Source organism: Bos taurus, chromosome 3, assembly GCF_002263795.3.
Source record: "Bos taurus isolate L1 Dominette 01449 registration number 42190680 breed Hereford chromosome 3, ARS-UCD2.0, whole genome shotgun sequence".
Taxonomy (NCBI): Eukaryota; Metazoa; Chordata; class Mammalia; order Artiodactyla; family Bovidae; genus Bos; species Bos taurus.
Window position 1 is genome coordinate 100208413 of NC_037330.1, and position 25912 is coordinate 100234324.

At 37.8% G+C, this 25912-nt stretch overlaps 1 protein-coding gene across 6 annotated transcripts in view; it reads right to left on the reverse strand.

The window, feature by feature from the left end:
• The window catches only part of MAST2 (microtubule associated serine/threonine kinase 2), a 207067-nt gene that overhangs the window by 137129 nt on the left and 44026 nt on the right, over positions 1–25912 (reverse strand). The window contains exon 1 of one of the 6 annotated variants that reach the window (XM_010803741.4): positions 4585–4676. The exons of the other annotated variants lie outside the window; for them this stretch is intronic. Coding sequence (XP_010802043.1) covers positions 4585–4623 — 39 coding nt within the window. The 5' untranslated portion in view covers positions 4624–4676. Of the gene's footprint in view, positions 1–4584; positions 4677–25912 lie in introns of those variants that run through there. 6 annotated transcript variants of the gene reach the window in all.

Here is a 25912-nt window from a genome sequence, read left to right on the forward strand (position 1 = left end):
AGCATATTCTCAATTCAAAATCTGGACTCTATACAATGATGGGCAATTACTTTGTTTGCCTTACAGGCAAATACTTACCACGTTACAGAAATGATGACACTAAGAGAGCTGACAATAAAAGTTTGTATATGGTGGCTAGTCAGGTGACCCTTCAAAGTTAAAATAACCTCCATAAAGTTGACTGGAAAATAGCACAAATAGAAAAGCACCTTCTTCCATCCACAAGGAATTGCAATCTCAAATCTCTCACACTGCAGCTGCTCCAAAAGCAGCAGTAAGATGAGAGCCAATTTTTACCATATGGAAGACCCAAACCTCAACTGCTCTTCAAGTAAAATGATGTCAGTCCGTACACAGGATGGAGGCTCCTCCAGTTTAAAAGAAAAATGCTCACATAATCTCCCAGAGGTCTAAAAGGACCCAGGGGTGCTGTAGTGTGTGAATGTGCGGGCTGAAACCACTATAGATCTTTTTTCTATTATTAATAAGTATGAAGCCAGTTGAAAAAGAAGCCACTAGCTGAGCAAGACTCAAGATCACCCAACTGTGAAACCCATCCAACCTATGGATTTCCATACTTGTGAGTCAATATATTTCTTTAATACTTCAACCACTTAGGGTCAAGTTTTCTGTTACTTTCAGTTCTGCTTATTCTGACCTATATCTGTAGCCCAGTCACTTTTACAAGCTGTTTGTCCCTGAGAAGGTACTGAGCTTCATATATCTGAAAAAGAAAGGCCAATCAGAACGCCTGCAATGCTATCATTCTCTTCCATTCTATTAATCATTCTTGCCTTTTGGACCACAACAGTCTCCTAACTGGTCTTCCTGCTGCAGCCCTTGCCTTTTACTCTCAAATGTACTAAGCAAAGTCAGACAGAGAAAGACAAATACTGTATGGTATCAGTTATATGTGGAATCTAAAAAATAATACAAATGAAAGTATACACAAAACCGAAACAGAGCCACAGATGTAGAAAACAAACCTGTGGTCACCCAAGGGGAGAGGGAAGTGGGGAAGGACAAATTAGGGCTATGAGATTAACAGATACAAGCTTACCATGTATAAATTAGATATGTAACAAGGATATATTGTATACCACACAGAATTACAGCCATCATTCTACAGTAACTTCTAATGGAGTATAATTTATAAAAATACTGAATTCTGTACACTTGAAACTAATATCAATACTACAAATCAACTATACTTCACTATTTTTTAATTTATTTTTTATTGAAGGATAATTGCTTCACAGAATTTTGCTGTTTTCTGTCAAACTTCAACATGAATCAGCCATAGGTATACATATATCCCCTCCTTTTTGAAACTCCCTCCCATCTCCTTCCCCATCCCACCCGTCTAGGTTGATACAGAGCCCCTGTTTGAGTTTCCTGAGTCATACAGAAAATTCCCATTGGCTATCTATTTTACATATGGTAATGTAAGTTTCCATGTTACTCTTTCCATATATCTCATCCCCTCCTCCCCTCTCCCCATATTGCTAATTCAATATTTTTTAATTTTAAAGAGAGGCATTGAGAGTTTTTCAAAATGTGACCATGGTTAGTTATATGGTTAGCATGGGGCAGAACTATAATTTGAATCAACTTTCTGTTTCTTCTTTAAAATTATCTATACCTGAAAATGCAGATAATATGTATTTGTCCTCAACATCATGATGACTGACTGAGGTAATGTATAGTCCAACAATGTAGGAAGCAAAACAGGCGCACCATGAATGCCCTGTTTACTATGCTGGTACCTCTCAGCGCTTCCCAGGCGGTACAGGGGTGAGGAGTCCCCTGCCAATACAGGAGACACAGAGACACAGGTTTGACCCATGAGTTGGGAAGATCACCTGGAGTAGGAAACGGCAACCCACTTCAGTATTCTTGCCTGGAAAATTCCAAGGACAGAGGAGCTTGGTGGGCTACAGTCCATGGGGTTGCAAAGATATCTCTCAGGAAACCTGGCAAAGAAAGTTGGATGATCAAAGTAGACTGCATCTTCACTGATTTTCTGGAAAAGTTTTAAGAAGTCTAACTTGTTCACCAAAAAGCTGTTAGTAAGGCCCAGATATTCATTTGGATTTTCATCTTCTCCTCTGAGGTTACCCGGTAGATTATCTGGATCACTGGGTGAAGTGAAAGTCGCTTGCTCGTGTCCAACTCTTTGCGAGTCCGTGGACTGTACAGTCCAGGAATTCTCCAGGCCAGAATACTGGAGTGGGTAGCTTTTCCCTTCTCCAGGGAATCTTTCCAACCCAGGGATCCAATCCAGGTCTCACATATTCCAGGTGGATTCTTTACCAGCTGAGCCGGCAGGGAAGCCCAAGAATACTGGAGTGGTAGCCTATCCCTTCTCCAGGGGTTCTTCCTGATCCAGGAATCGAACCTGGGTCTCCTTCATTGCAGGCAAATTCTTTACCAGCTGAGCTATCAGTGAAGCCCGGACCACTGGGTACACTTTAGCTTTTATGTGTTTATGTAAACAAATCTAAAATCAGCTTTTAAAGTTTTATATTAACAATTTACCTGTTTAAAACAAATAATCTAAACTGCTGCTTTTCAAGCATTACTTCTATTTCAGAATGTTCCAATGCAGTCTTCTAGAGAGTAAAGTGAAAGTTCCTAAGTCGTGTCCAACTCTTTGCAACCCCATGGACTATACAGTCCATGGAATGCTCCAGGCCAGAATACTTGAGTGGATAATGGATAGCTATTCCCCTTTCCAAGGGATCTTCCCAACCCAGGGATCAAGCCCAGGTCTCCCACATTGCAGGCAGATTCTTTACCAGCTGAGCCACCAGGGAAGCCCAAGAAAACTGGAGTGAGTACCCTATCCCTTCTCCAGTGGATCTTCCCAACCCAGGAATCGAGCCGGGGTCTCCTGCATTACAGATGGATTCTTAACCAGCTGAGCAACCAGGGAAGCCCCTTCTAAAGAGTAAACTTGCAACTAAAAAAAAAAAGAGGCTGTAAGAAAACACTTTACAGTGCTCTGTGATCTGGCAATTTGGAACTCCTGCTAGATAGAAACAAAGAACTGAGAGGAAGGGCATCAGTAAACAGGGTAGCAGATATTAGAGACTGACTCAGTCACTAGGAAGGAAATAACTGATTTAACACAAAACAAGCACAATAATTGAAAATATTCCCATTCAAAAAACAGAATTCCCTTTCTGAATCCTGGAAACTAAAGAGAAATAAAGATATAAATAGGTAATGCACTTAAATGTGCTTACAAGCCAGCCATTTTTTTTATTAACAGCTACTTGAACACAAATCACTATTTATCAGAGGTATTCTGAGTACTTTATAACTACTTCTCAAAATACACCCAAGAAATCAAATGCCAAATCTTATGGAACCAATTGTACTAAAAAGGAGAAATTAAATAAGGCTTTGACTTTGAAAGCCCGGTGGTACTAAACAGCTGCCGAAGGTGCAGTGGGTGCTCCCAGGAGGCTCCGAGTGCCTGCAATGCCGTTAACCAGAAGCACAAATAAGATGACCTACAAATATCATCACTTGTTCAAATTTTACCAATCTTACACATTTTCCTTCTGAGCACTTTAAAGAAACCAAAATAATGGTAATTAAGAATAAGTAAAAAGACCCTAGGTACTTTGTCAAAAAAAGTGCTTTACAAATGTCAAAAAAAAACAAAATCAAAACAAGAGAAATAGCTACATTTCATGACAAGAACTTCATAGGTTGACTGAGGTTTTATCCTGAAACCTTTACTATGTCAATCCTTTAAAACATTCAATGATGAACTAAATGAACTGTAAACAATCTGTCAGCAATGTCTGGTGTCCAAAATTAGATGTGTGTTGGTCTGATTTAATTGCTCCACTCAACATAATGTAAGTAAGCCCAAGCAGCACATTTTTTTCATCAAGACTAAGCCAAGATGATCTACTTTACAAAGCATAAAAAAATTAATCATCAAAACTGAAATAGTTGTAATATGTACTCTTTTAGTGCTAAAGGTACTCATTAAAACTCAGCTGAAGGTTGTCTACCAATATATTTCCCCCTCATTGTTATATTTTACTTACTTCTTCATGTACCAAAATGATCCACGACTTAGGGAGGAGAAGGCTTCCAAAATTGGCTTCAGATACATGGTTATCACATATGGTTACATTATGTATGCAAAGTGATAATTTAGAAAAGTTCTTAAAGCTATGTGTAGGGTTAAACATATATTAACACATATAATTGAATTAATTAAGGGAAAGACGGGCTGGGAGGCAGGCACAGTGGTCAGTAACAGAATACGTTTACTATAGACAATCTGTCAGAAACGTCTGGTGTCTAAAACTAGGTGTGCGTGGGTCTGACTCAATTGCTCCACTTGGGTAAGTAAACCCAAGCAGCAAAATTTTTCTATTAAAGTAGAAAGGTCTTAGATGATTCCTTTAATTAAAGTTACACATAATGGAATATAGAGGAACTTAGTAGCATTCTCTCCTGCCTCAAATGAATTAAATAAAATTTAAGCCATCCGTTCAGTATATTTTCAATAGACAGTAAGAGGAAGGAGATTAGTAAAAAAGGCTTTCTGTTACTCACCTGTAACCCTCTCCTTTGTAGAATACTGGAATCATCCATAATAGATAGAAGACCAACAAAAGCCACTCTCCAGACAGTCAGCCACTAGAGCCTACTTGCTTACTGCTGGGGAAAGAGGCACACAATCAGGCTTTCCCCATGCTGTGCCCACGGCTCCACTAAACCAGGTTTCTCTCAGTCCAGCGTGAGTACACAATCACTGCCTCACATCACAGCCACGTCTTTCTTCACAGCAGTCCAGACAAATCTCATCTGAATCACCACCACAAAAGGGGGAAATTTTTCCTATTTGTTTTTCTCTTCCATACATACCCCTTTTGGTTGCAAACATCTGAAGTACCAAGAAAAGGACAAAGCTCCCTGAAAAAAATTCCAATCTTTAATATCCTGACTTCACTGCTTATTAAAAAGGTTTGGCACACAAAACAAGAGAGTCTCCACCTACAGCTACTAAGCTTATAAAATCCGTGTCACGTTTTCCTTTCCCAAAACAAAACCACGCCACGTACATTTTTAAAAAGATAATTCTTCAGAAATACAAAGAAAAACATATTATTCTGAGGCTCTATTTTGAGCTCAGGCTGATATAAAACCAGTTATTGTTTTGACTAAGTCGGCAAAATTCTTTTCATCCTTTGTACAGACAAAGCAAATGTCAGATTCTTTCGATACTGTCACAGGCTCTTTTGTTTCTTTATCTCTAGATACGCTGGTCTTCACTTCTTGGACAGTCACGAAAGCCTCTTTCCTCTGGAGCTTAGATCATTGCTAAGGTCAGTCTCCATGCTCTTTTATGTCCTGGAGGGGGCTTGTACACGTGTGGTGAGTTCTGAGCATGGACAAATTCATTCATCTATTCATTGCTGACAGTACTGTCACAGGAAAAGCTCCCCATTCCAACAGACCTCTAAAAGGGCACAGCATGAGAAAAATCTAGTTTTACCCGGACTTTAATAATCTCAGAATTGTTTCTTGGGTCACTGGTTGTTATTTTCAAAGCAAGACTTGCACCAAGTTTAAAGGTGATTCAAGTCTCTTTTTAACATATATAGGTTGTAAATATATATATTATATATATATAAAATAAAGAGAGTTCAGGAGTGAAAGGTTAGCTCTCATAATATGATTTTATCACTTAAACACTCCATAAGCAACGTTTAAACTTTCCAATTTTACAGTAGTTGCCAGAATCCTAGTAAACACAGGGGAAAGAAAATCAAGGCAAGTGAGTGATTTTTCTAATAAGTCACAAAAGAACTGTTAGCAAAGGAAGCAGTACATTCTTAGGAAGAGAGTTAAATACATGATCTACCAACTCACAGTCACAGTTCTTCGTAGGACATGCACAAATTATTCCCTCTCCAAAGGATTTCAGAAGGTATTAATCCAAATTTCCTAATTTGATAAATAAAAGTATGTATACACCCTGACTCAGGATGCTTTATACATACCTTTACTCTAAGGAGTAAATATAGCAACAACTCTAGGACAGATTCAGTCTGTACCCAACAAGGAGAAAAAGCTGCCCCTCCTATAATTATGGTAGCTGCACCAAACAGTCTGGGGCTTGAAGGAAGGTCTATTTACAAAATCTTTTTCTGGTCTTTCTTACAACTGACTCCAGTCACAAGAGCTAGCCACACTGCTGAAAATAGCACAGAAAACAGGATCCACTTCTCTTTCATTCAGCAAAATCCTTCTAATCTGGAGCACAACCAGTGTGGTCTTTCATTGTGAGAGCTAATAAATCCACATCTCCATGGACTCCTTCCATCTGCTGCTTTAAACAACTAATGGATGGATTATGTCTATGGGGAAAACAAACACAAGACCTGAACAGACAGCTGATTTGCATAGGGTGTGTTATCCAGTGGAAGAGTGTCTGCAAAGTCACAGGCTCTTAAAGCTACAGAACCTTTCAATCAAAAGAGATTTTATTAACTAAAACATATTCAATAGCAGAGAGGAAGTAGGAACGAGTCTCTAATCCTGTAGAAGTAGAAATGATATATTCTGATAAACTGTTCAGGCCAGAGATTAAAAATTCAAACTCTTCATTCATTTACTAATTCAGGAATCATATACTATGTCAAGCATTGAGATGGGCGGTGGGGAAAAATTACCAAGATTAACATTACCCATAAACTAATAATTCCACTTCAGAAGAGCTCAAATCCAATAGGGAAGCCAGATACAAACAAGTAATCATGATACCATCCGAGAATTATGACAAAGCGCTAAAGGAGTGTCAAAGAGCACTCAATTCATGTCACTGGGAAATCCACAAAAAAGGCTTCCAGGGCCAATTGCCGTCTGGTCACTGAAACAAATGTTATAGGATTACCAGCCCTTGGCCAAGACAGTCTCTGTATCCAAAGTGTACCCAGCTTAAAAATCTTCAACCAGTCCTCACTAATCAAAAAATGCAGTAACAAACCCCTTCCTATGTTCTCTGTAACACAGGAACAACAGATTTCATCTCCACACTACCCTGAAGCAACCTTAGCCTTCCAATGAGAAAGAACGATGCACTGCTTCCCGAGTACGTCCATCCTTCTTCTCCAGCTCATATTCTTTGAGGTTAAACAGGAATACAATCATATATTTTATTGGATTGCTGAGTAATTTAAGCAACATATACTGATGCTTCTTAACCTTTTTCAGTATTTCTAAAGACAAAATAGAACGCACTCTACCTAAAATTTCCTGCCACAACCTGGCTTCTTGAAAGCCTCGTGTTTTGGCAAAATTCATGCCAATTTTGCTTTCTTCTCTCTAAACTAATCAACTCTCACTTTTTAAAAAAGATTCATTTATTTATTTTTGGCTGTGCTGGGTCTTTGTTGCTGTGCGTGGGCTTTGTGGAGAGCAGGGGGCTACTCCCTCATTGCAGTGCACAGGTTTCTCATTGTGGGGGCTTCTCCTGTTGTGGAGCACGGGCTCTAGGGCATATGGGCTCAGTAGTTGTAACGCATGGGCTTAGCCACTCCGTGGCATGTGGGATGTTCCCGGGGCAAGAATTTAAAGGTCCTCTGCAATGGCAGGCGGATTCTCAACCACTGGACCACCAGGAAGCCCTACACTTTCATTTTTAATACTAAAATAATATTTACAAATGCTGATTAAATTGAAGGAGACTGAAAAGGAATAAACAGAGATGAAAAGAAAATCAAGACTGCTAAAGTTATTAAGTGAAAGTCACTCAGTCACGTCTGACTCTTTGTGACCCCATGGACTATACAGTCCCCAAGGACTATACAGTCCATGGCATTCTCCAGGCCAGAATACTGGAGTGGGTAGCCTTTCCCTTCTCCAGGGGATCTTCCCAAGCCAGGGATAGAACCCAGGTCTCCCACATTGCAGGTGGATTATTTACCAGCTGAGCCACAAGAGAAGCCAGGAAAAGAGTGTTAAGAGGGGGTGAACAGTAACAAATGCTGCCAAGAGACCCATATCTAAAGAACACCCCTAAATTTTCTGACTTGGAAGTCACTGGTATCCTCTATAAGAAGAGTTTCAGAGGTAGATGGGTGAAAGGAGCAGAAGCCCACCAGCAATGGGTTACAGTTCATCCATTTCAGTCACTCAGTCGTGTCTGACTCTTTGCAACCCCATGGGCTGCAGCACGCCAGGCTTCCTTGTCCATCACCAACTACCAAAGCTTGCTCAAACTCACATGCATCGAGTCAGTGATGCCATCCAACCATCTCATCCTCTGTTGTCCCCTTATCTTCCTGCCTTTAATCTTTCCCACCATCAGTGTCTTTCCCAATGAGTCAGTTCTTCGCATTAGGTGGCCAAAGTATTGGAGCTTCAGCATCAGTCTTTCCAATGAATATTCAGGACTGATTTCCTTTAGGATTGATTGGTTTGATCTTCTTGCTGTCCAAGGGACTCTCAAGAGTCTTCTCCAACACCACAGTTCAGAAGCATCAGTTCTTTGGTGCTCAGTTTTCTTTATGGTCCAACTTTCACATCCATACATGACTACTGGAAAAACCATACCTTTGACTAGACGGACCTTTGTTGGCAAAGTAATGTCTCTGCTTTTCAATATGCTGTCTAGGTTTGTCATCGCTTTTGTTCCAAGGAGCAAGCGTCTTTTAATTTCATGGCTGCAATCACCATCTGCAATGATTTTGGAGCCTGGGAAAATAAAGTCTGTCACTGTTTCCATTGTTTCCCCATCTACTTGCCATGAAGTGATACAGAGTGAGCAGGAAATGCAGAAATAAAGATGGCAGATCTTGACAGCTCTTCTGCCTTCCAGTTAACACTTCTCTATCCTTCACTGATAATTCTCTTTAAGAAGTTATTCATGAAAAGGAATGGATGGGATTCGCAGCATTTAGAGAGATCAGAGGAGGAATATTTCTTCCATTGTAACACAAGAAAAAGCAGGTAAAGGTAACAAAATATCTATAATCTTAGTGGTAAAGAAGCTAATAAAGTTTTCAAGTATAGCTATTTCCCTGTGAAATAAGGAGGAAGTCAGCAAAGAGAATAGAGATTTGAGAGGAGCAAAGAGAACTCAAAAGAGATAATGTGGAGAAGAAGATCACTTCAAGAAAAAGGACTGGTGGTGTGCTCATCTTCTCCTGTGAGAGCACCAAAATTGCAACTAGCTGTTGAACAACCATCGACAGGACACTGGACCCCACCAAAAAAGAAAAAGGACTGGAAAGCAATGTTGAGAATTAACAGGCAGTATTCATCATAATTTTATAGGGCCAGCCACCAATCTAATCCATGTGAGGCTTTCTTCAGTAAAACTACAGTAACACAAGGGCAAAAGTTCTATTAGACAAATTTACCAGATGGATCAACAAAAATGGGGCAAAAGAGTTAATGGAATCTAAGCAAAAAGATTAAAGAACAGGAAAAAATTCAAAGAGTCTAATAGAAATGCTGATAAGCCTAAGAACTGTTATACTCTAAGAATAATTAAATGAGGGAGCTGAAAATCTATCCAGTCATGGTGACCAGGTTGTCCAGCATTATGACTTTAGTGGGAAAATATGTCAGAAGTATTCCAAGGCACAGCGTATGGTCTTGAAGAGGGTGAAGAGTCTAATAGAAATGCTGATAAGCCTAAGAACTGTTATACTCTAAGAATAATTAAATGAGGGAGCTGAAAATCTATCCAGTCATGGTGAGCAGGTTGTCCAGCATTATGACTTTAGTGGGAAAATATGTCAGAAGTATTCCAAGGCACAGAGTATGGTCCTGAAGAGGGTGCATAAGTGGGCTAGAAATGATGATAATGATGGAGTCAAGTAACTGTGATGCCAGAATCCTTCCATGTGGAAGGATCCACATGGTCGCTGAAGATAAAGATAATAAAGATAGTGATAGGAATAGGAAGACTTATACCTGATGACAGCATCCAACAAGAGAGGGGAGGAATAATTGGGAGGTTAGCAAATACAGCAGCCAGGAACGGAAGGGTTTAGACATAGGGACTGCTAAGAAAAATTAACAGTTTATGTTGAATAAAGTTGACTTAGAAACGGTTGTCATGATTGAACCAAAATCCCTTATTTTATACTTCAATAAATTAGGACCCAAGAAGGAGATGTAACCTGCTCAGAAAACACACAGCAGTAACTTGACCCCCGTTTTGCCTGAACATGCAGCTTTAACTAAACAGAACAGATGGAGGAGGTTTCCTGTCCTAGAAAGGATATACAGAACATTTCATCAACTTCTCTACCATATATTAATATGGTGTCTAAAAGACTACCTGGTAATAACTAACTAAAAACTAGAACATCTGTAGAAATAAATAAAATTTAATACTTAAGTTCTCAGAATAGGTTGCAACATACACTTTCCAACAACTATCAACCTCTCATTTATCCGAACATGAATAAAATATCTTATGACTAACCCTATGTGGAAAGCTATAAGGAGCTTTATATGGTAAACAAGCCAACGTAAGCTCAATGAAAAACTTAACTGGCTGTAAAACCCAAGTCCTAAAGGCAGTCTTGGAGGAGACTTCTCCAGGCATGCAGTACTGCACGCAGTACAAGGCATAGAACCTGGAGCCTCTACGGTTCATGACAGGTCCTCCACAAAGGATTCCTTTTAATTTGTTGTTTAAGTGGAAACCCAGCCAGCCACATAAAATTCCTTCAAAATAGGCCTGTTTAATGAGGAAAAATATGTTCCTCAAGGTAAAAAGACAATGATTTTACTGATATCCCCACTTCACAATATGCATGAGTTTACACTTAAGATTCCCCACTCAAACCTTAGGAGACACTGTCACTATTTCAAAATAGAAAGTTAAATAAACCAGCTGAAACTTGCTTGATTTCTATATTTCCATTTTACCGTATCCTATTAACGCACTTTACTTTGTTTCCAAGATCCCCATATATCTGAGGGACCTTTTGTTTGAAGTTTTGTGCCCCCTTTTGAAAAACAGCCCATTAACTGTGTTTGCCAGAAGCAATCTCAGTCCCTCAGATCAGGTAATTTATTTCATGTGGGGCTGAAAATTAGCAGAGGTCAAATGGTGAGGAAAATGGGCTGAAACTGAAAAAATTAATGTCATCTTTTAAAAGGCAGGCAAAACTTATAAGCAATCACAGAATAGAAAAGCAGTATCATTTTTATGTCTTTTGCTTATTACAATGTAAATTTTGCACTATCAAAACAAGAAACTTAAAAACAAAAACAGAAAACTTGCCAACAACTTTCAAAAACAGAAAAGCACTTTTGTATTCCTTTATATTCTGTTTTTAGAGGTTTTGTTTTCCCTATTTTTTTAAAGAATAAAACTAAAAGTCATACTCACATTCCAACAGATATGCCAAAAAATTCAGTCTCTCAATCTAAACACTGACATAAATAAATCAAAACTTTTATAGAAACTGGAAATCTTATCACTAAATTCTAATTCCTAAATTATGTATCTCCCTCACCTTAAAGGCTTAGATGACCTAAAATGATTTTTGCTGTGAAAACTGCCCAAAGTAATTTAGTACAAAATCAAAGCTAGAAAATCAATGACTTAAAAAATAAAAACATAGATAGCACAAGCATTGACCTCCTGCCCATCTTGAGATTCCAAAATACTCTTTTAACAACTGATATAGCAAGCAGTAAAGACCAAAAAAAAAAAACCTAAACACTATCAACCAACGTGACTTAAATGACACTTGTATAGGACTCACACAACAATGGCAGAATATACATTCTTTTCAAGTGCACATCAAACATTCACTAAGGTAGACAATATTCAACACAATAAAACATGAACCGATAAATTTTAAAAGGCAAGTCATATATGTAACTGACCACAATGGAAATAACTTAGAAAAGAACAAAAGACATATTTTAAAATCCTTTCATATTTGAGAACACCCATGACTAACTCATCATTCAGAGAAATTAAAAAGAAAATTGAAAAATAATTTAAACTGAGTGAAAATTTAAAAACTCAAGTCAAAGATGTGTAGAATGTAGCTAAAGCATTAGTATAACAAGAGAAATGTTTACTACTATTAAATCACCTATATTAGAAAAGAAATGACCTCAGCTTCCACTTCAAGAAACTAGAAAGAATAAATAAAATCCAGTGTAAGCAGACAAAACAATAAAGCTGAGTAGAAATCAATGAAGTAGAAAATATAGACATACATACATAAATTTCTCTTATTATAAGAGAAATCAATTAAACCAAAAGCTAGATCTTAAGAAAATGGATAAACCATTATTCAGACTGATTAGGAAAAAAAGAAGGAAAAAATTACCAAGATCAGGATGACAGATTTATAATTTGATACCAATAAATTTCACAATTTAGATTAAATGGATAAATTCCTTAAAAGACATAAAACACCAAATTCCCCTCAAGAAATATAAAAAGTATGAATACACATATGCCTATATCTAGTAAAGCAATTGAATTTGTATTTTAAAAATATTCCTACAAATAAAATGACAAGTGCAAGTGACTTCACTATACTAAATTCTGCCAAGCATTAAAACAGATTCTTCAAAAATTCTTTCCAAATACTAAAAAGGAGGGAATATTTTCCAAACACATTCTATAAATGTCAGCACTATCCTGACTCCAAAACCAGGCAAGAGACATTACAAAAAAAGAAAACTATAAACCATACATCTCCCGTAGGAAAATAAATGTAATAAGTTTAGCAAATCAAATCCAATGATATATTAAAAAGACAATACATTATGACCAAGTGGGGTTAATGCGAGGAATGCAAGGTTGGCTTGACATTTAAAAGTCAACCAATGAGGGAATTCCCTGGCAGTCCAGTGGTTAAGACAGCACTTACACTGCTGTGGGCCCTAGTTCAATCCCTGGTTGCAGCACAGTGCCACCTCCCACACCCCCCAAAAAATTTTTTTTTCAAAGTCAGCCAATGAAAAAAAAAATCAATATAATTCACCAATTACCAGACTAAAAAAAGAAAAAATTTATCATCTCAATACATGCAAAAACGCAGTTGACAAAATACATCATCCATTCATGTTAAAACTATCATTAAGCTGGGAAAGAAGGAAACTTCCTCAACCTGATGGAGAACATCTACAACAAACTTCACCAGAGAAGTTGTTTGGATGGCAAATAGGTACATGAAAAGATGCTCAACATCATTAATCATTAGAAAATGAAAATTAGAAGCACAATGAGATACTATTACACACTTGTCAGAATGGCTAAAGTTAAAAAGGCTGACATTAGTCAGCACTGACCAGGACATGAACAACTGGAGCTCTAACACACTGTTGGTGGGAATGCAAAATGGTGTACTAATTTAGAACAGTTTAGCTGTTATTTAAAAGTTTCAAATACAACTACCATATGATCCAGCCACTCCACTCCTATGAATTTATCCAAGAGAAAGTAAATCATATGTCTACACAGAGGATACTACATAAATGTTCACAGTGTAGTTTGTTCAAGAAACAGAAATAAACCCCAAATGTTCATCATCAGGTCAAAGGATTTAAAAAAGCTCGTATAGCTATACAATGAGATACCATTTGGCAATAAAAAGGAGTGAACTATTGATACATGCCACAACATGGATCAAGCTCAAAATAATTATAATATGTGAAAGAAATTAAACAAAATAGTACATACTGGATAATTCTACTCACACAAAAACCTAGAAAGTGCAGATTAATCTTCAGTGACAGAAAGCTAAAGAGTGGTTGCCTGGGTATGGAAACAGGAGAGAGAAGTATAGGAGGGAAGGTTCACATACGAACAAAAGGAAACTTTTGAAAGTGATGGATATATTCATCATCTTGGTTGGGATAGTAGTTTCACAGATGTATACATATGCTAAAACTTACACTGTACACTTTAAATATGTACAACCAATTGTATGCCAATTATACTACAGTAAAGTATTATTTTTAAAGCATGTACTTTGTGTAAAAATAACCAAAACAACAACAAAAAAATGTTTTTAACTAGCCCCAAACTCTAAGGCTCATGTGCAAGTCCAAACACACCATGAATTATGAAAGAATTATTAGTCTGGCTTTTAATTTTCCTTCTGATCTTGGCAAATGGGGGTTTTCCTTTTTCTTTTTTTTTTAACTGTGCTCAGCTGTGGTTTTCTATGGTATTTATTATTTTTAAGTATATTTTATCCAGCATTTCTATGCCTTTAGACCAGAAGGACTCTTCACCTTTAGGTTAGTCTGTCATATTGCTAGAAGTTCTTTATTCTTTAACACTTGCATTTCTGACATCCATTCTTACACTGTTCATTTTATGATACCCTACTGCATGAGTAATTTTTATAAGGAGCATAAACTACCTTGAAACATTGATTAGTTAGTTCAATTAAAATACCTATTAAAATATTCATCTGACAGAATGATTCTAAGACTTTAAAACCCCAAATTAAACTTGTTAGAATGGCTATGGTTAAAAACACTGACATGAGTCAGCACTGGCAAGGACGTGGAACAACTACAACTCTCATACACTGTTGGTGGAAATGTAAAATGGTACACTACTTTAGAAGCGTCATCCATAAGTTGGTGTCGCAAAGATCACCTGGAGTTGGAAGATCCCCTGGAGGAGGGCATGGCAACCCACTCCAGCATTCTTGCCTGGATAATTCCATGGACTGAGGAGCTTCATGGGTTGCATGAGTCCATAGGGTTGCAAAGAGTCAGACATGACTCAAGCAACTTAGCACGCATGCAAAGACAGTTTGCACTAGACATTACAAAGAACAAAATCTCCCATCATTTCTTATTTGTCCTTCCACCAAGCAGAGCAGTCAGGATGTTAATGAACAAGGCAAAAATCAGAAATCCTCAAGTATGCTATGAGAGTCTGTGTCTTAGTCACTCAGTTGTGTCCGACTTCCTGCATCCCATGGACTGTAGCCCACCAGGCTCCTCTGTCCAGGTACGAATACTGCAGTAGGTTGCCAGTATTCGTGCCTGGACAGAAGTAAACCAGAGGATCCCCTGGTTTACTTCTCCAGGGGATTCTCCCAACCCAGGGATCAAACCCAGGTTTCCTGCGCTGCAGGCAGAATCTTTGCCATCTGAGTCACCAGGGAAGCTTATATTTTCAAATAAAAACAGGTAAATAAATACCTACATAGTTATATACACGTTGTTAAATGCTATGAAGAAAACAATGTGTGATGGGGGAGAAATGACATTTGAAATAAAATTTGAAAGAAAGACACAGTCATTAAAAGATCAGGCAAAAGTGCTTATCAGCTGTAGCAAAAATTTTAATTGCAAAGGCTTTGTGGTGGGAACAGATCCATTATATAGAAAGAACACTAAGATGGAATATAGTAAGAAGAACCTTGCTGTATGAGTTTGGAGAAGTAGGCAGGGACCAGATCATATAGCAACTTGGTAGACCATGATAAGGAATTTAGAGTTCATTGTTTGTATAAAGGGAAGCTATTGGGTAATTTTCAGCAAAAGAATGACATAATCTGATATACATTATTTTTTATTTTTTGGCTGCACCACACAGCATGCAGGATCTTAGTTCCCTGACAAGAGATTGAATCTGCATCCCTTGCAACAGAAGTGCTGAGTCTTAACCACTGGACCACCAGGGAAGTCCCTGATATACATTTTCTTTTTTAATGTACTACTTTCTTTAAAAATCATTTAAAATTTATCTTAATGTGCTGACTACTTTGTGAAGAGTTATTTGCAAGTAGGTCAATGGAATGCAGAGAAATCCAATAAGTTACTGGAACAGTTTAGACTAGAGAAATGGGGGCGTGGAGTAGGGTTCCAGCAATAAAGCTTGGCAGAGTTGGGGAAAAAGGGAAATACACAGATTCAGAGTGTATTCCATACAGAGAATCAACTAGACTAGCTCTTGGACTGAACATGAGGTGGAAAAACAGAACAATCAAGGATGTCATCTTTTACCAAGATTGTGGCACCATTTACAAGATGAAGAATATTAAAGAAGGAACAAGTCTATCATTTTAGTATGTCAAAATTCCATTCTCCTAACTAATTTGCTTCTCAGTTCAGTTCAGTTGCTCAGTCGTGTCCAGCTCTTTGCGACCCCATGAATCACAGCACGCCAGATCTCAAGAGTTATAAATGGTTGCCTACATTCCACCCTCAATAGTGTGTGCATGCGTGTTAAGTCACTTCTGTCGTGTCCTACTCTTTGTGACCCTATGGACTGTAGCCCGCCAGGCTCCACTGTCCATGGAATTCTCCAGCCAATACTAGAGTGGGTTCACCCACTAGTAACAACCTTCAAATGGGAAACCTTGACCACCACTTTCTACTTGAGAAGACTATTACTTTCTAACTCTTTCATATGTAAAACCACAGTCTAGAAAGCTGACTGACAAAGCCAGAGTTAGGTACATCTGACTGAGGAAGGGAGGGAAAGACTTTGTGAGCTTCTTAAGCATCAGAGTGAAAACATAAAGAGACGGTCTTTCTAGTAGTGTGAGCTCATATATAAACTATACAGCCTTTTGCATTACTAAATGAAGTCCTCTTCCTTTCTGCTTTCAAAGACTCAAGCCCATGGCAAGAGTAGAAAAACATGCATAACTAGAATTTTATATAATATTTAGAACCTATTTAAACTTATTCTATCATTTGGAATTTTTACTCATGAAATAATGGTTTTGAAGGGGGAAAATATCTATCTTTGTATATTTTGACATGATGTCTTGACTCCTTCCTAGATTCATTTGCTAACTTCTGAATGCTGCTGCCTCGAAGGACTGAAAGGTGGTTCAGTGATGAAGAATCCACCTGCCAATGCAGGAGATGTAGGTTTGATCCCAAGGTTGGGAAGATCCGCTAGAGAAGGAAATGGCAACTCACACTAGTATTCTTGCCTGGGAAATTCCATGGATAGAGGAGACTAGAGGGCTACAGTCCATGGGTTCACAAAAGAGTTGAAAGGACTTAGCAACTAAACAATAAAAAGGACTGAAAATATATTCATTAGGACAGAAAAAAAGCAGCCTACACAGAGGCAAACTAATTAGAAAATTCCAGTCAATACAAAATGTTATCACAATCACATAACCCTGCCCAACTGATGCCAAGAAATGTTCTGAGACTCTCTGCAAATAATAGATGAAACAGGAAAAAGTTCACTTTGTATAGGCATTTGTGATTTAACAGAGAAAACAGTGGAATCAGAAATAAATTTAGCATTAATCATCTTGAGTAGTACATTCATACTATGTCACAATTTCCAGAGCTAATAATACAGTATGTTCTTCAGCAAGATGTCTTGAAGAACAAAATAAAATTTAAATAAAATTCTATTTTTAAATTTGTGAAATGCTTTCCAAATAATTACTACCATTTGCTGGTACCTAAATGGCTAATACTGTGCTAAGTACTTTATAAATAACATCTATATTATAAATGTATAACAAGAAGCAGAAAAGTAAGAAAGGAGGAAAATATGAAAGCAAGGAGAGAGGGAGGAAAAAGAAAAGACAGGATGGAAGTTGAAGGAAGAAAGGAAAAGCAGAAGTAGAAGGAAGGAAAGGTCTGTGTACTTAATGTCACAAAATTATTAGGGACAGAGTCAGGACTCAAAACTAGATATATTTTAATCAGTCCACAGTCCCACTGTTTTCTTCCTAACTATTCTTGTAAGACAGATAGATATTCTCAAACTCTTTCTAGCTAGCTATTCCTCAAGATCAAGTTCAAATTATTACCTCTGTGATGTCTTTTCTTCTTTATCACCTGAACCACAAAGATTTCCTACTTCTCTTAAAAGTATGTAAACGATATACCATCACTTGGAATATCCAGGTTCAAAATCCCTTATCTCCAATTCCAAAATCTAAGAAGTTCTTTTAAAATCTAAAGTGTTTTTAAAGCAACTTTGATACCAAAAATAATTTAGCAGCAAAACTGAACTAAGTTAACTTTAATGTTTATTTACACCCACTCAATGTAAAGATTCACGTTTTGCAATAGAAGTATAATGTGTTTGACAACTTGAGCACCCCAGATCCTGCTGCTGTGTTAGGTAATATATAGTATATGCACCTCATTATCTCTAAAGTACAAAGAAAAATATCTGAACTCTAAAACATATCTACTTTCAATGGTTTCAGATAAGGGAATATGAATCTCTATTATCATGGATTATTTAGTTAGCTTTCCCTGTATCTTCATTTTATACCCCCAGCTAGAAGTTATAATCTCAAAAGAATACACATAATTCTTTGAATCTCCTCTTACCCCTTCTCGGGCTTCCTTTGTGGCTAGTTGGTAAAGAATCTGCCTGCAATGCGGGAGACCCAGGTTTGATCTCTAGATGGGAAGATACTCTGGAGAACGGAAAGGCTACCCACTCCAGTATTCTGGCCTGGAGAATTCCACGAACTGTACAGTCCATGGGGTTGCAAAGAGTTGGACATGACTGAGTGACTTTCCCTTCTCTTACCTCTTCTCAGCAATTAATTTACTATGGTTGCTACTAGTAAACATTATATGGTGCATGGTTTTATTTGGTGTTGGTTACTTAAATCCAATACAAATAATCTTAACATCAGAATATACTGAAGATACAGATACATAATACACAATCTTTATCTTGAACCCTCTCCTTCCTGCCTCCTCCCACCCTCGCCATGTCCATAAGTCTATTCTCTGTGTCTGTGTCTCTACGTTGCTGCCCTGTAAATAATTTTATATTCTGTAAAGCAATTATCCTTCAATTTTAAAAATGAATAAATTAAAAAAAAAACAAAACTTCTTTGTCCTAAAGGGAATTCATGGGGGGAAGACAATAAAAAATAACCAGGCTGCAAGGTACATATGGTAATTACTAAGTTAAAGAAAGGAAATTGTGCAAAATTTCTAAACTAGCTGGGGTTGGTAAGACTAAAATGAGAAAGAATTAACCAATCCATACAAAAGAAAACAGGAAAAAAAGAAATACAGAAAAGATGGACAAATAGCATAAAGTAAGGCAATAGATAAATGGCCATATATCAGTAATTCCAATAAAAGAAAACAGACCAAATACTCCAATTAAGACAAAGACTATCAAGTTGGATGACAGAATGGATAAATGGGTAATCTGGGAAATAAAGATTTTAAAAAAATAACACAGTGTGGCAAAAATTACAAGAGTTTTAATATCTAATAACAGAGAAATTCGGAGAAGGCCATGGCACCCCACTCCAGTACTCTTGCCTGGAAAATCCCATGGACGGAGGAGCCTGGTAGGCTGCAGTCCATGGGGTTGCTAAGAGTCACACAACTGAGTGACTTCACTTTCACTTTTCACTTTCATGCATTAGAGAAGGAAATGGCAACCCACTCCAGTATTCTTGCCTGGAGAATCCCAGGGATGGGGTAGCCTGGTGGGCTGCCGTCTATGGGGTCACACAGAGTTGGACACGACTGAAGCGATTTACCAGCAGCAGCAGCAGCAACAGAGAAATTTAAGAAAACAGGTATATTCAGATATTGCTGGTAGAAGGTAAACTATTAAAAACAATAATACCTATTAAAATAAAATATGCATATAACCTTTGATCCAGCAACCCCATTTTAAAGGATCTATTTTAGAGAGAGGGAGCATCAGTATTTAAGGATATATAAATATGGATATTTATTACAGCATGTTTAATATCTGCTAAGAGAAGAAAAGATTAAAAAAACATTGTGTAGGGATTTTTGGAAGTTCCTTGAAACCTTGAGTTTCCCACATCTCAGTGGTCCCCAAACTCTGCTGCACATTACGGTCAACCTGAGCTTTTAAAAACTCCTGATCTCCAAGTCACACCCACACATGTTAAATTTGAGTATCTGAGATCAAGAGCCTGGCATCAGTGTTTTGAAGATTCCCAGATAATTTCAGTGTGCAGCAAAATTTGGAAACCAACACCACATCTGTTAAAAATGAAGTCTACTGTTCTGAGGTCCGTCCCTGTTTAGGGTTGCTAGGTTTAGCAAATAAAAATACAGAAGGTCCAGTTAAATCTATACTGCTCTAACCTTTTTTACTGTCTGGTTTTAGATGAGAAAAGGGAGTTGTTATAGAACATTAAAGGAGAGGCTTTTCTATAATTTCTCAACAAAAGTGGTTCAAATGAAACCAACAGAGAAGTTTCCCAGATATGATGATCACAAAATAATAAACATCAGAGATTAAGAGCATTCATTCTACAAAGAGACATGAGCATTCAAACCATATTTCTATCATGAACCATCTGCATGAACTTGGACAAGTTACCCAATTTTAAATCTCCATGTCCTCAATTCATACATTGGTTGAGTAATCATGCCTGTCTCATAGGGCTGGTATAAGGATTAAATAAAGCTAATCCATTTCAAATACTCAGCATACCCCCTAGCACATAGGATGTATTTAACAAATGTTATTAATCATGTGGTAAATGAGCCCTTCAAAATTGGCCCTGTTATAAAAAAAAATGCTAGTTGATGTGGAAATACTAATAAATACCTCCAATAAATTACTTCTAAAGGAAAGATATAATTATTCTTTAGCTAATCTCTGACTGTTTATATAAGTAGGCAAGTACCAAGTAGAATAACAGCACATGAATCTACAAGAAGGCTAGATCAGATGCCTATCCATCCCTTTAATACACACAGTATAGCAATTTACATTTGCATTCATAATCAGGAGCATAAACAACTATAGAAGATCCAATACAATGCCTTGTAAAAAGTTTTGTTGGACAGAGATGCTCTTAATTCCAGCATTCTGAAATACAGATCAAGAGTCACAGTACAGAAGACAACAGACCACAACTCCATAGAGTCACACCAGGTAAACAGAACACCCAGATTCATTCATTTGTAGCAAAATACATTTTAAACACTTTGATAGTGCTGATAATAATTTAATTCTTTCATTGACATTTACAGCTATAGAACAGCATCCATGGGCTTCCCTGGTGGCTCAGCAGTAAAGAATCCTCCAGCATTGCAGGTTAAATCCCTGGGTTGGGCTGACCCCCTGGCAAAGGAAATGGCAACCCACTCCAGTGTTCTTGCTTGGAAATCCCATGAACAGAGGACACTGGTGGGCTACAGTCCATGGGGTTGAAAAAGAGTTGGACAGAACCGAGTGACTAAGCAACAACAACTGCATCAATGCTGATTTATAATTATACACATATTCTTTTAAAAATGTGTTAAACCCCGCCCCCCCATGAAGGTCTAGATTTCACAAGGACATGAACCATATTTATTTTTTCACCCCTGTATACTCAATACCTTTCATACATGTCAGAAAGAAGTATTAAATAAGCATTTCCTAAACATTACCAAATGAATAGGAGGAAGAGGAGTTAATTCTTATCACTCGTTAAGAGAAATTCTATTTGTTTCAATATAAATCTTCCTGCTTATAATTAATTCTCCAGGCATTTTCACTAAAAGCATAGTAGCAAGCATCTTTTCATCCCACTTAATAGTACTAGTCTATACAAAAATTACAATCAAGGACAACAGATGCAACTAATCTCTTGAAAGGATAGTTGTTTTCTTCTTTAAACACAGCAATATAAAACATTCACAAATTAATTACATTGCCTAAAAAAAAAAGAGCAAAAACCTTAACCTCCTAATCACACTGAGTGGACACATAATGGAACAGTTACTGAAAATGCAAGGCTCAACAGCAATTTCTCTTGCTCCCGAATAGCATCCTCTGCTCTGCACTGTTCACTACACATCTCTCTTTGTCCTGCAAGCCTGGGATCTTGCTAAGCACAAAGACTATATTTCATTCTTCTCTGTGCACCCAGCACCTGGCACAACAAACTGGCACAGAGAGGTCAAAAAAGATTAAATTCAGAAAGACACGATCCCTGTCCTAAAGCCAGTCATCATCTAACAGAAGTGTGATTCCCCTAAAGGTCTGTCTTTTTTAATCCATTGATGTTCTTCTCAAGTAAACTGATCCACACTCATAGCTTCAACTACCATTTTCATACAGATGATTCTTTGACTCTTAAAGCTCTATCTCTAGCACAAATTTCCTGAACTTTAAAAACAACTCTTTATGGCCAGAGTTCTTTTTTCACTACCCAGACCTGCCCTGGCTCAGGTAATCTTGTAAGTGTGTTTGGGGAGAGTGGGGGATGTTTGTTTGTTTGTTTGATTTTTGATTAATGAAGTCACTCTGTAAGATCTATCAAGACTCTGTAATTGTAAGAATGATCATTGGAGGCTTCTAAGCCGAGGATAACTATTAGATCTCTAGGTCCAGAAAAAATCTGAAACATATTTCATAAATAAGTCAATTAAGAGGAGTCAGAATAATGGTCAAGAAAGTGGGGAAAGGTAAAAGAAATTGATGAGGAAGGCAAGAGATGTACATAGGGAGTAAAGAACATGGTCAGACCCTCATTCAGTCAAGAAACACCCTCTGAGACTTAAAATACACTATCTCCCTCCTTCTCCCCCATCAACCACTCTCCCACTTTTTTATCTGCAATCTCTCAACTCCAGCAATCACCTCTACACAAAAGACTCCCTCCACCCCATGACTCCCCAGTACCCTAATCAAAACTCTCAGTCTTTTCATCCTCAAGGGCTCTCCACTACCTAAAAATGAGGTCCTAGTGGCTCCTTTAACATCCAACCTCCTTTGCTCTTTAATCTAATTTAACCCATCTACTGTTCACAGCCTTATCTACCACTCCATTTCTTCCCTTAGACTTCATGAATATAGGGATCATGTCTGTCTTAGTCAGTAAGACACAGTCAGTACTAAACACACTGACTGCCATACAATATGAATACATAAACTCTATGCTCCAACCAAAATGAACTACTTGCTATTTCTAGGATTTTAGACAACCATACCTTAATCTCATGTTCCCTATTCGAGAAAGGCCTTCCCCCTGCCCAAAGCTTTTCATGTTTAAATCTTACCCTTCCAGGCCTCTTCAATCAAGTTTTCCTTTATTCCCTAGAAAAAGTTATTTATTGCCCACAGGCAACTCTTACCAACTCTTATCATCCTTTGATCATTTATAATCATTCTTAAAAACCCAGCTCAAGCATTATCATTACTAAGCTTTTAATTCCTAACCACATCCAGAACTGATCACTACCTATTGTGCCCAAACTATGCCCCACACAGTTTTCTACGATAACAATTATACAGAAAGTATTATTTAGTTCTCTAAGAATAAGGACAATGTCTTATATATATTACTTTCTCAGCTGTAATGTGCTATGCTTAGTTGCTCAGTCATGCCCGACTCTTTGTGGCCCCAAGAACTGTAGCCTGCCAGGCTCTTCTGTCCATGGGAATTCTGCAGGCAAGAATACTGGACTGGGTTCCCATGCATTCCTCCAGGGCATCTTCCCAACCCAGGGACTGAACCCAGGTCTCAAGCATTGCAAGTAGATTCTTTACTGTCTGAGCCACCAGGGAAGCCCATTCATCCCAAATCCTGACACCATGTGGATACTAAAAACCATTATTTGCTGAATAAAAATCCAGACCATAGGTAGATATAGCATGCTTCAGTTCTAACCTAAACCAGATGAGATTTAGGAAGGGACCCTGAAAGTCCATAGATACATTACCCTGATTTAAAGGTATATAATATCCTCAAAATTATATTATCTCTGTTTTATAGCTCTCTGCCCAAAGAATGTGTACTTTGGTCAATTTATCTCTAACTTTACAACATTCTATAGAGCAAGATTATTTCACAGGTTCTACAACAGATGAAGACATGCTTCTATGTAATAAGTAGCTTAGGCTGAAATCTGCATATTAGTTTCACATAGATCACAGATCAATTGGATTACCACAAGTTTACCTTAATTTATCAGTGTTTACATTGCTATAAAGATGCTTATTATATATGCATTTCATGTTAAACACTGATGGAATATTTTAAGTCACAACTTTTCCTACAATTCTTCCTCACTAAGCACAGTAATAAATCATGTTTACTCTACACACCCACACACAAGCATGGGCTCCAAAATTTGGTTGTCATTTTATGTGGTACAAAATAATTTTGCAAGTATGGGGATATAAGATGGAAATTCCAAGAGAATTTTTTTTTTAATTGGAGGTGATACTTAAATAAAGCTTTACAATGTTGTGCTGGTTTCTGTCATACAATGTGAATCAGCCATAAGAGTGTGTGTGTGTGTGTGTGTGTGTGTGTGTGTGTGTATCTATCCCCTCCCTCTTAAGGCTCCCTCCCACCAGCCCCCCATCCCACCCCTCCTGGTCACCAACGAGTGCCAGGCTATCCCCCTAGCTCTCTATTCTACTCATGGTAGTGTATATATGTCAACGCTACTCTCTCAATTCATCCCACCCAAAACAGTTTTTTTTTCTAACCGCCCAAGAAAACTGTTAAATATATTCACAAAGAGAAAATATTAATCAGGAAATCCTGAGACAAAGGAAAAACAGAAGAGGGTTATATTAAGATTGGGAGAAGTACGGGGGGTGGGGAAAGAACGAAAGAAACAGAGGCAGTTTAAGCGTTGTGTCTTATTTTTATTTTTTAATCACCCACAGCTCCCAGTATAATACTTCAACACAGTGGCCATATATCTAATATTAACTGAATAAAATAATGACAATAAAATATGCTGCAAAGAGGTAAAAGATCAAGAAAATAGAGCCTAGCTCTTTCCATCTGTTTTATGTGCCATAAAAAAACAGGAAGACATGGCAGAAGCAATGTCATCCTCAGGGTAAAAGGCAAATAATGCCAATTCTGGGGCAGTGGTAGAGTAAGGATGGCTCAATCTTTGGTGCTATGCAATGATCTCAAGTTAACTGCACCTAAAACAATCTTCGACCCCAACCATTAATGTAAATCTGGGGAGCTACCTTTGGCCATTTCCACAAACCCTTCAAAGGCTACCTTTGTCAGGGACACTTAAGGCCACCCCTAGGTTTAACAACTCTCTAGGAGGACTCAGGGGACTGTGCATATTCTTGTACTCATGACTAAAACTTACTACAGAAAAAGGAAACAAAACAAAATCGGCAAAGAGAAAAGCTACATGACAAAGTCTGGAGGAAAACGGAGGCAAGCTTTCAAGAGTTCTCTCCCAGTGAAGATACACAGGCACATTTAATTCCTCCAGCAACAGACTTTGACAACGCACATCAAGCACTGGCTACTAGTGAAGTCCGTCAGACTCAGTGCTCCAAGTTTTTAATGGAGCTGGTTACGCAGGTACACTCTGCCTGCTGCATACCAAAATTCCAGGCCTCCAGGAACACAGATATTCACATTCTTTGGATAGTTCAAACACAGCCAGTCACTCTCATCATTTTGGGAAAACTTTATCAGTGTAAGAAGCAGTTTACCATGCATTTCCAGATGCTAACCAAGGGCCAATCTTGCATGCCTTTTTAAGGACAGCAATCTCAGGCCTTATTAACTCTTTTCTGCACAGCACACTACTCTTTCTTAACATTCCTCTCTTTCAAGCGCTACCAGTCTGCACCAGTGCTACCAGTCTACACACGCTTGAACCAGTTTTGTACTCTAGATATTCTACAGATGAGAAAAGACACATTGCAAAAATGCAGAATGACAACTCACTTGGAAGCTGTGAGTTATATACCATAAAAAGACCTGATAATTTTTAGAAAAACTCATTTCACCTGACGTTTGTTGACTCAACTACTACAGATAAACAGCAAATATTATGTTAGATGGCTGTTGCAAGAGGCAGTGAATGGAAGGAAATTTTTGTAAGAAACTAACCTTGCTATCAAAAAGTTTATTACCTGTGTTTCCTGCATTGGCAGGAAATCCCTGGTTCAGGAGGATCCCACATGCTGCAGAACAACTAA